The sequence below is a fragment of the Orycteropus afer genome, unplaced genomic scaffold (assembly GCF_000298275.1).
Source record: "Orycteropus afer afer isolate SDZICR_OR568_19922 unplaced genomic scaffold, OryAfe1.0 scaffold00021, whole genome shotgun sequence".
NCBI lineage: Eukaryota > Metazoa > Chordata > Mammalia > Tubulidentata > Orycteropodidae > Orycteropus > Orycteropus afer.
This window is the reverse complement of record NW_006921608.1, coordinates 2663222-2674388: the sequence shown is the minus strand read 5'-3', so window position 1 is coordinate 2674388 and position 11167 is coordinate 2663222. Positions and strand designations below refer to the sequence as shown.

General features: G+C 40.1%; 1 protein-coding gene across 1 annotated transcript; it reads right to left on the bottom strand.

Moving 5' to 3' along the window:
- Positions 1-7946: 7946 nt before the first annotated feature.
- On the bottom strand, positions 7947-8861 carry TMEM74 (transmembrane protein 74). The gene has a single exon (XM_007934770.1). It carries the CDS (start codon positions 8859-8861, stop codon positions 7947-7949), a length of 915 nt encoding a protein of 304 aa, XP_007932961.1.
- Between the last annotated feature and the right edge of the window lie 2306 nt (positions 8862-11167).

The following is an 11167-nucleotide window of genomic DNA, read 5'->3' as shown; positions in this document are numbered from 1 at the left end:
ATTATACTGTTGATGAAGAATACTGAATACAGTATGGACTACCAAAGGAATGAATAAATCTGTCTCAGAAGTACAGCCAGAATGCTCTTGAGAATTGAGGATGGTGACTTTGTCTCATGCACTTTGCCATGTTATCAGGAGGGAGCAGTTCCTGGAGAAGGCCATCATACTTGGTAAAGTAGAAAGCCCGTGAAGAAAAGGATGGATTGACTCAGTGGCTGCCACAATGGGCTCAGACATAGCAATGATAGTAAGGCTGCCACAGGACTGGGCAGTGTTTTGTTCTGTTGTACACAAGGTATATGAGTTGGCACATAACACTAACACCACCACCACCACCACGAGGGATTGCCATGAGTCAGAACCAACTCAATGCCAACAAGTAAAAGGTAAGTTTAATCATTTTCAAGTATTTTAAATTAAAAATAGCTATTAAAATGTGATTTTAGAAGAATATTTTTTTTGCCCCAGTATAAAAATATTAAAAATAAATGTGATCAGTGTTCACTAAAGAAGATAAGAATTTTAATGTTCATCAATACATATGTTCATTAACAACACAGACTGCAGAAATTATGGCAGTCATTAGTACTACTTGCTGAACAGTTCCAGTTCTCTCCATTTCAGGGCACATGATGGAGATGTATTTCCTGGCTTGAATGGGGCTACATAGCTAGTCCTGGCTAATGAGTTTTGTGGGAGTGTGTTGCCTGTTTGAGACCTTCCAGACTCTCTTTCCTTCTAGCCTGGTAACCAGCCTTCCTACGGTCTTGCAAAGATCATGTTTGCAAGACATTGTTATAGCAGCATTACTTAGCTAGCTATGAAGGATAAGAGGTGGCTGACAAAAACCAGAAGCTCTTTTAGCACACACACACTCTCTCTCTCTCTCTCTCTCTCTCTCTCTATATATATATATATATACATGAATAAATAGCTAGATGTCCTCCCTTCCTTTATAGTAGAAAATAATCTTGATCCAATACATTGTAATAGCTGGAACAATATATGGTGCTTCACTTCAAACTGACAGCACTTACATATAAGAGCATATATTACTTTTCCCTTGATAGCATAAATTATGATGTACCCCTTAGAAGAAAATAGAGATCAAAATTAGATTAAGAGTAGGGGCATATTAATTTAATATTTATTTCTTACCTAAAAGCTTCCTAGATTTTTAGGTGAATGTTTTTTAAATATCTATTCATATAAATTTTCTATGTCATGCAATTGTTGTTGTGTGCCATCGATTCAGCCCCGACTCATAGCAACCCCTCCTTGGGTTGCCGAGGCAGTATCACTATGGAAATAGATTGCCCCACACACTATTAGTTCAATGCTGAGTAATTCAGAGAAACTCAAACAGGTTTTCTCCCAAAGTTTATGATTATTTCATCATATACAGTAACAATAATAAAACCAAACCAAACCAAACTCACTGCCATCAAGTCATTTCCAATTCATAGTGACCTCCATTGGGTTTCTGAGGCTGTAAATCTTTATGGAAGTAGATCACCCCATCTTCCTTCCATGGAGCAGTTGGTGCGTTTGAACCACTGACCTTCAGGTTAGCAGGCAAGTGCCTTATCCACTACACCACCAGAGCTCTTTAACAAGAATAAGGCATAGGTAAATTGTTCAGTGTAATGTAGCAAGAACAACCGAATCAGTGGTAAATACCAAGTTTTACATTTCTGTAGACAGATAATTTCAAGTTAAATTTAACAAGGCCAAATCAACACCAAAAATTCAGATTTAAAAGAAGTTAACAAATACAATAAAACATCTTAATAAATAGTTTTATTTTAAAATGATAGGACACACTTGCTATTTAACATATAAGGCATCAAATGCCCTAAGAAAAAGCTCACAACCTTAATAATTGCCCTTTATAATAACAAAAAGCACAAAACCAACAAATTAATTTTTCTTGTTTTGCAAGATAAGTATAATTAAAAGCATATGTATTATGAAAACCACAGGCTAAAAACTCTAAATGTACTGTATAGCAATAACCCTTCTTTGCTTTCTTGCATAATGCTTGTTAAAGCTTAGGTAGGAAGCCTTAAGACGGCAATGAGAAAATAAGGCTGGCTGTTCCCAAAACACAAGGGAGTTACCAAAATTTTAAGCAATAGAAAATATTGTCAGCTGCCTATGTATGTTTCCCTGAAATAATAATTCATGGAAATATAATTTCTAAATATGTCACACTCATAAGCCTGAAGCTGAGAGTTTTAAAAAATAAATCAATAAACATTTGTGGGATGCTGAACAACCAAAACAGGTTTATATAATTACGGCATTTCATTCTGAGATTGAGTCCAAATTTTTCATTCATAACCTGAGAAGTTTTTCTCTTATTCTCTTATTCTTATTCTTAAAGTCAGCATGCCAAGATTCCTACAAGAAAATGACACTAACAATATTAAAAAAAAAAAAAAACCTCACTGCCATTGAGTCAATTCTGACCCACAGAAACCCCCTTTGGGTTTCCAAGGCAGTAAATCTTTATGGAAGTAGATTGCCCAGTCTTTCTTCCATGGAGTGGCTGGTGGGTTTGAACCTCCAACCTTCTGGTTAGCAGTCAAATGCTTTAGGCACTATGCCACCAGAGCTCCTAACAATATTATAGTTCTGTAATGATAAAATATACTCTTAATATACACAGTGGTGAGTGCACATGAACTTGCACCCTAAGAAACATAGATTACAGTTACACATCTAAGTTTAAGCTACAAATTTTAAAAAATCAAATTTATATGTTTAAAATAACCTTACTTTTAACAGTGTCAGTGCGCTCACCAGGCAATTTTACTTCCCCAGGTTTATGCCCATAAAAGTTAGAAGAATGGGATATTATAGAATCTATGATCCATAAAATGATACACCTAAAAATGAGCTGAAGGACAATGATATGCTAAGTCCCTTTTTAATGTATCCTTTTACTTTAGGAAACACAAGTTAAACTTCATTCTAATTTTCATCACAGTCATTCTTTATGCCTACGTCTAGGAGAGGTTAAATTCTATTAAAGAATTGTAAGGATCTATCTTATTCCATTGTTGCATTGAATCTAGTTGATGGTAATAAATCTTGTTGAAATAGTGAACCATTGGCTAAGGTTGTGAATATCTTTTGCCAGACCACATTTCTGTGGATGCAGTAATTGCTGCAATAGAATCTGACCTTCACATTGAAAAACACTTCTCCTAATAGATATATAGAAATGCTTTAACTTTAGATGATTAATCCAGGTAAGAATTTCATGTGTGTGTTATTGTGTACATGAAAGATGTAGGCTGGCATGTTCAAATGCTCCTGCCTAGAAATGTTGCCTACAAAGATGTAAGCATAAAGTAGAGCCACTTGGATGCAAGACCCCTAATTTTTGCTATTCAGGTGGCATGGTACCCATTCTGTCATTCAATCATATCATGGGGGTAGAGGGAAGTCACAAATAAACTTGGCTGGACAATCTCTCTGCCTAAATTGTACCTAGCATGTCATTTGCCAGCACTGGTCCAACTGGGTCACCCAAATAAATATAAGAGTAGAAGAAGTCTGGTTTTTAAGCAGATAGCAAAGCATATGATATTAAGGCAGTGATCTAGATAGCCCAGAATCCAGGGAACCTCACGGTTGCACTGAGTAAAAGCACCCACAGCCAAGAAATTCATAGTTCCAAGTAGCCTTATGCTTCTCTGAACCATACATCAGCTATGAAATGAGGAGCTTGGAGAAAAGAGCGTTCTTTTTATAAGAAGTTGAGATACGACATTACCGAGACCCCTAGAGGGGCAATGGTTAACTGCCTGGATGAAAACTGAAAGGTTGGGGGTTCAGATCTACCCAGCAGCTCCCCAGGAGAAAGACCTGGGGATCTCTTCCTATAAAGGTTGAAGCCTAGGGTATCATATTGGGCAGTTCTACTCTGTCACATTAGGTTCTCAACTAGACAACACCAACAATAACAACATACCATATTTCATGGTTGGCTTCAGCAGCTCCAAATGTATTGGAAAAAACAAATGGTATATAAAAAAAATAAAAATAAAAATAAACTCTACAATGCACTAAAGCAGTTTAAAACCAGTTGCCATTGAATCAACTGTAACTCACAGGGACCCCACGTATGTCAATGTAGAATGTGCTCCACAGGGTTTTCAATGGCTGATTTCTCACAAGTAGATCCCAGGCTTTTCTTCTGAGGAAATTGTTGCTGTCAATTTGTCAACAAATTGTTGTTGTCCAGTTAAGTCGTACACATAATGACCGTATAGAATAGAATAGACCTGCCTGATGGGGTTTCTAAGGCTGTAATCTTTAGGAAAGTGCACTGCCACATCTTTCTCCTGTGGAATGGCTGGTAAGTTCAAATTCAAATGAACTTTGGATTGAAAGCTTAACCACTGCATTACCAGGGTCCCTAGAAAAGACACTAGGAGACTGAAACTGTCGTTAGCAGACTCTAGATCCCTGGAAAGAAGCCTTGGTGGCACAGTGGTTAAGTAATTGGTTGCTAACAAAAAGGTGAGGGGTTTGAACCCACCAGCCACTCTACAAAAGAAAAACTTAGCAATCTAATTCTATAAAAATGACAACCCTTGGGAATACTCTGGGACAGTTATACTCTCAGAATCAACTCCATGGCAACAGGCTTTTTTTTGTTTGTTTGTTAATATCCCAGTAGTAATGGAGAGGAGGCAACTTTATGGTACTCATTCCCTTGGGTGGCACTACTGCAAAGTAAATTTCCTACTCTTTAATATTAGGAAAGTGATTCTGAGGTTAGATTTCTCAAGTCTGAGAAATAAACTGAAGGCCAAAACTATGGACTTCTGCAAAAAAAAAAAAAAAAACAGTAATAGTTTCACTTCTACAGGTCTAGCAATAAAAACTTCACAGATAACAACCAGCACCATATTGTAGAGATAGATGTAAGATCATAAATCTCCATGAAGAATCCAAGACCAACACTATAACTATTGTCTGTTCAACGTCTGTAACATTTATCACCTGATCTTGCCAAAGTACTTCTAAATAAATATATTTAGAGCCAAAAAACTGTTGGGAAAAAAGTATATAAAGTTCATAGCTTTTCTTTCCTTCATTATCATCATTTTAAACTTCAGAAACCAATCTTGAATTTAGGCCCTGGCAGGAGACAGGCTAGGGCTACACAAACTGAATTGCCGGAGAAAAAAAAAAAGTTAATTAAGGCAATTATCTGGATTGTATTAACACAACAGTGAAGGAAACATCCAGATAATTTTCTAAATTGTTTCCTTTTGGTGTAAGGGCTTTCTACATATAAATAAAACCTTCAAAGATAAGAGCTATGTCCTATATATGAGATTTCAATATTGCTGAAATAAGCATTTAGCTAAAAAATTTCAATTTTAAATTTTAAGGAAAAATTTACAGAGTTATCAGAGAGGAAGAAATATGTTCTGAATTGTTAGATTGTTAGGTCTTTTTTTCCTACCCTAGATATTTTCTTTTCCTAATTAGCAATTTTTTTATGCTGCCGTTAGATCATATCAGATCTATATATAATTAGGTAATGATGCAAGATTCATTAAACGCCTTCAAATGAAAAAGCGTTGGCATTTTCTCCTTTATCATCAGTTTTACAAAACTGAAAAACTTCCTAACACTTGATTCTCAAAATCATCTTCCTTCATAAACTAAAAATGGGCCTCACATTAATTCAGTTTAGTCTGTCATTTGTTTAATCTTTTTTCACCAAATAAAACAAAATGTAGTTATTGACACTTTGCTTCTTTGAATAAACATGCATTTTTTAAAATTAAAGTAGGCTCAGGCCTACTCACTCAAACAAGCTATACACACCATCCCCGTTTCCTCCCTCAACGTCATCCAAAATGGGTCCTTGAGAGAGCTAGAACTTGACGATTCACAAACTTTCAGAACATAAAACTTTTACTGCTGGTAAGGTGGTTTCAACACAGCTATAAGAGTCACAGTAAAACAAAAAAGTATGTTCCAAAAGCCAAATCAGCAACAGAAAACAAAAGTCATGTTTATATTGTCCCAATTCTTTCTGCATCTCTAAGTCAGTACTGTGTAGTAGGGTGAAGTAATTAAGCATCATCTAGCTTTTTCTGGTTCCATATAATTTCTCATTTTTACTAATAATTCAAATACCTGTCCCCACTCTCTTTTCTATTATCCTCTGATCTTTCTTGTTTTCATTCCACCCTTAACCCTCAGTAACACGCACAGCGTGCATCACTCATCAAATCCATCTCTCTCTGGCACCTATTAGAGCTCATTCACATAGTTCTCTCTACTCACACACTTCCCCAGCCAGACACCCATGTATCCCACAGTCCTCAGTAATACACACTGTAGGCATGAGAATGAGGCTAAGAATGAGGCTTTAAAAGCCACAAAGAAATCATTTTCTCATCTTATTACCTCCCATTTTCCCTCTCCCACCCCAATTCCCAGTTCTAGCCCCATTTAGGTGTGACCCTACCGATCCTGGTAACATAGTAATGGCAGGTAAAACAACTATGGCAAGAGAGGCTGGAAATACTTCAAGGAGTAACTGTCAAATGCAAGATATTTCTGAGGTTGCCTTTTCTCAATCCCTTCCTGAACTTTCACCCTATCATGACGGTGCATCAGATCCTGTAGTGTCTTGTAAAGTTGTGATGACTTTGCCTATCACAGAGTAAGAGTTTGACCACCATGAGGTGGGAGCTCACAGTTACTGAGGGGCCTGCACCAAAGGTGCTCAGAACATGCCTAGCCAGGCCAGTATGGGGGAAGCTGGGTTCAGGTGATGAGTGCTGCTCCCATGAATTAGTGTGTTTAATCGTTCACTCTGTCTCACTTCCTATCCCCCCCTACTGTGGGCCCTTAGTACTGCTACCGTCCTGGGCAATGGCTTGCTGCTTGGCCTATAGAACAAATGATACAGCTTGCTAGGCACAGATCCCAAGAATCTGGCTTCGACTGTATTGGAGGTTTTTTCAAACAACAAAAACAAAATGTCTGGGAGCATGCCGGAGCCAGTCATGACTCAGAGCTGCCTAGATATCTAGATGTCTGGGAATATGTTACAAACGCCTCACACATTGCCTGTCTGGTGTGAGCACCAGCAAAGACTTCAAGAATGCTGGTAACCAGAATGATGGTGAAAGCACAAGAGAAAATGAAATTTACATGGGCAACTCATTTTACTTCATGTAGCAAACAGGCATGCAACACTGACTAATACCTAACACGATCATTCTGGGTTAAATTCAGTTTTGTCTGACAATGATTTATATATATATATATTTTATCCTAATGCCCTTGTTACCACTTTTGAATACATGAACAATTTTAAATGTAACATTTTTAAGCTTTTTTTTTTTTTAAATAACTGACATCCTTAAGTTTTAAAATACTCAAACTCAAAACCCTCTATTTTAGTACTTAGCCAAATTATAAAAAAGAAAAATATAGCAAGAAAATGAATAAGCACTTTTGAGAATTAAATATAAGCCTTATTATATGATTAACAGGTTTTTTTTCACAAACTAGATTACGATTTGATCCTACTATGTGTAGGACCTCCTAGTGGCTAAGAATAATATCCCATATTCATGTAAAAGGGATCCTCTGTACATCGGGTCATTATAAAGCCTTTGCTATAGAAGCAGAGGCTGATGGTAATCACAGTTCTTTAAAAGGAAAGGTATAGACTGGTTGAGATTTCTTATGTATCCTACATGGCTTTTTTTTTCTAAATGAAAGATACATCATGAACAAAACTCTCATTGGTTATTGGTTTGGGGAATAAACTTTTCTTGGAAGGCAAATAAATTGCACTCTTAATTTTAAGAAATGTGTCTGTGTTTTTGTTTGTTTGTTTGTTTTCACATATAAAGTACCAAGGTAGACTCTCAAGAAATTTACAGTCAGAATTAACTCTGTATAGTAAGAGCATCTTCCTCTACCAAGGATAGTTCCAGTGTGTTTTCATTAGTGCTGGTCTTCATCCTGAAGTTGAAAGAACCATACAGTTTTGCAGACTCTTTGGAAGAGGCAAATTGGTTTCGACGATACAGCTCCCCCTTCCACATAGACATCATTAGCAAACAAGACAGAACAACACCCCCCAGTGTGAGGAGGCAGAGTCCAGCAATCACACAGCGGTCCAGGTGAGCACCCAGCCTTGCACTCTCCTTCTCTAGGCGTTCCATCTCCCGGGCGGCCACAGTGTTGGGATCCACAGTCACATCTCGTGGGACAATGTAAGAAATGATTACCAGCAAGATCCCAGTGACCAAGAATAAGATGGCACTGATGAAACCATAGTCTACTGACTTCCCTGAAGAAGTGGCTTCAGAACTTGTATCATCTTCATCTTCTGATATCAAGGACATGGTAGCCTCATGGGGCCACTCATTTGGATTTCCCCAGCCAAGAGTTGCCGGGTGATTACTCCCTTTTGTCGACGGGGAGCTCTGGTTCCACTGCTCTAAGTTGACATTCTCGTCTACATAAGTAAAAGAAGTTTCTAATTCTTGGCTGCAGCAGTTGCAGACTTTCCATTCAGCTGTTATTAGGCCGTTCCCAGAATTGACAGGTCCTGGTGCGAAGGAGTCTGGCTGAACAACACTGTCCTGCAGAGAGGAGGGGGATGCTGGAGAAAGGCTAAGTTTAGACGCTTCCATCTCTGTTGCCCTTGCTGTTGATGCACAGTGTCTCTGGCAGCAGAGGGCAGCTCTAGTGGCAGTTGCATCTGCCTGGTCCCCAGGAGGCCCTCTTAAACTCCAGTCCCCAGCATCACACACGTCTGTCTGGCTGCTGTTCTTAGTAAGGGAGTGGAGCTCCATGAGAGATAGTCAGACATACCCCAGCAGCTTCTGGAAATTCTGCCAAGAGCAACACAGTTCAATAAGAACCCCACACAGGCTAAGGCCACACTGCCAGGAGGGCTGCCTCTGAGGTTCCCGTTTCCCTTTGCAGCCACTGCTGTTGGCTTCTCAGCTCCAGCTCCTAAAAGGGGCAAAAGAAGGACAAGAATCCCTAGTGGCCGGAAAGTGTAGTACGGGCAAATCCTCTGACTTAGCACAGGATGAACACTGAGCAACTTAGGTCGGGGTAGAAAAGTTGCAAGGAGGAAGTGGCAGTATCACTGGAGAAAGCATTGCCGTCACCAAGCCAAATTTATCCAAGGCCTCACACATTTCTGTGACAGGATCCCTCAAATGAGAAGGCAGGTTTCCTGTATAGAGACACAAATGAGAAAAGCAGGGACCCTTCTTAGCAGAGCGGCTGGTTTTCTGGAGAACCTGGGGAAGCACAGACTTGTTAACAACACAGCTGGATTTCAGAACAGGCTGGAATGCAGACTCGCTTTAGAGGACCACCAGGGATGAACTGAAAACCTGCTCCTATCAGTCACAACTCCACTGGAACAGGGGTTTAGCTCTGGTGGCATAGTGTCCAAGGCATTGGACTGCTAACCAGAAGGCTGGCGGTTCAAACCCACCAGCCACTCCTCGGAAGGAAGGTTGGGCCATCTACTTCCGTAGTGATACCGCCTCGGAAACCCAAGGAGGGGTCGCTATGAGTAGGAACTAACTAGGAACTGACTTGATGAGAGTGGGTGGAAGAGGGCCAGCTTACTCAGTCACCTCTCCCACCTTTACACCTCATGCATCCATCCAATGACCGTAATGGCACAGCCCTTAAGTTTCCGAGACTGTAAATCTCCTCACTGTGCTTCCACTCAGCCCCATCTCTCACCGCTACAAGCGGAAGCATGTTCAGGACAGCTTGTTCTGGACCTGGGCTTAAGCAGACAACACACTACTGGGATCCCTGAGAAATGCAACGGGCCAGCATATTCCTCCATTCTCATACAACTGCCTGTGCCAGGTAGCTTTCAGGTACTCCTGGTAGCTGGGTCTGACGTTCTCCTGCTCTGCACGCTTTGCTAAAACATGAGCACAGGAAACTGACCATCTAGAACTTCTCACAAACCCATTCTAGATTTACCTAAGTAGAATGACAACAACAACAACAAAAATCAAACACTCATAAAGTTAGTGCTCTGCTGAGACACACAGGTGAGCAGCTCTTTCCAAGGTTACCTTCTAGAACTCTGTATCTGTGACACTCTCTCACCCTCTGCAGCAATGGACCTTTCTGGGACAGAACTCTGGGTTGAGCAGGAAACCATCTGTCCTCTCTGCCTCTGCCATATTTCCTGAGGAATAAAAATTCACTTTCCGTCTACCAACTACAGGGACTTCAAGCAAGGACCCTTTTATTTTACTTCCACGTGCATGCTGATAATTTGTTTAACCCATTGTGTGATGCTTATTATCCTTCCAGACCCATAGCTCCAAAAGCTGGTAACCCACACAGAAGCATACCTAACGCTCACCTAACGTCAATCTAGCCACTCACTTAAAATGAGAGGGAATCAACATGCTTTCTCAGGGTGTTTAAAAACACTTCTCTCCAATTATTAGAGTTTGTCTGCAACTAGAACAGCCACAAACAAACAAACATGCAGTGTAGGCAAGCCAGAACTGAGTCAGAGCTTTCCTTCTGCAAATGGACAAGCCTCTACTGCAAGATCCATCAATGAACGAAGCAATGATACCGGGTTTCATCAATTTCTGAAATGAGGAATCATCTCGCAGGTCCCTCAGGCATCAGGCGCTCTATTAACCTTGCGCACAAATTAACTCGTCGCATTAGACTACTCTGCATAAAATCGGGAGGGACCCTTAAATGACTTCCAGTTCTGAACACTGGACGAGAGAGACCTCCACTCCATCTCCTCCTCCCGCCTGTATCTCTCTTTGAAGTAAAGAGGGGATCTCGCTTGTTCCATCGGAGATTTATTAGCTGCACAGTCGGTTTCCTTCGCAGCTTCGTAATCCGGGGCTTCCATCCTCAGTGGAGAATGGGTAATCCCAGGGGACAGGCTAAAGGCTCTTTTCTTCCGTCCCCTCCCTCTCTTCTCTCCGGTCGGTCTAAGAGCCCATTTAACAAAATTGCACCTCAAACCTAGAACACAATACTTTTCCTCCCTCTCCCTCTGTCTGCCATCAGTTAAAACCATTAATATTTGCACTGGAACTAAATGGCACAATAAGGGGGGTCCGAGAGAGGCGAACTCGGG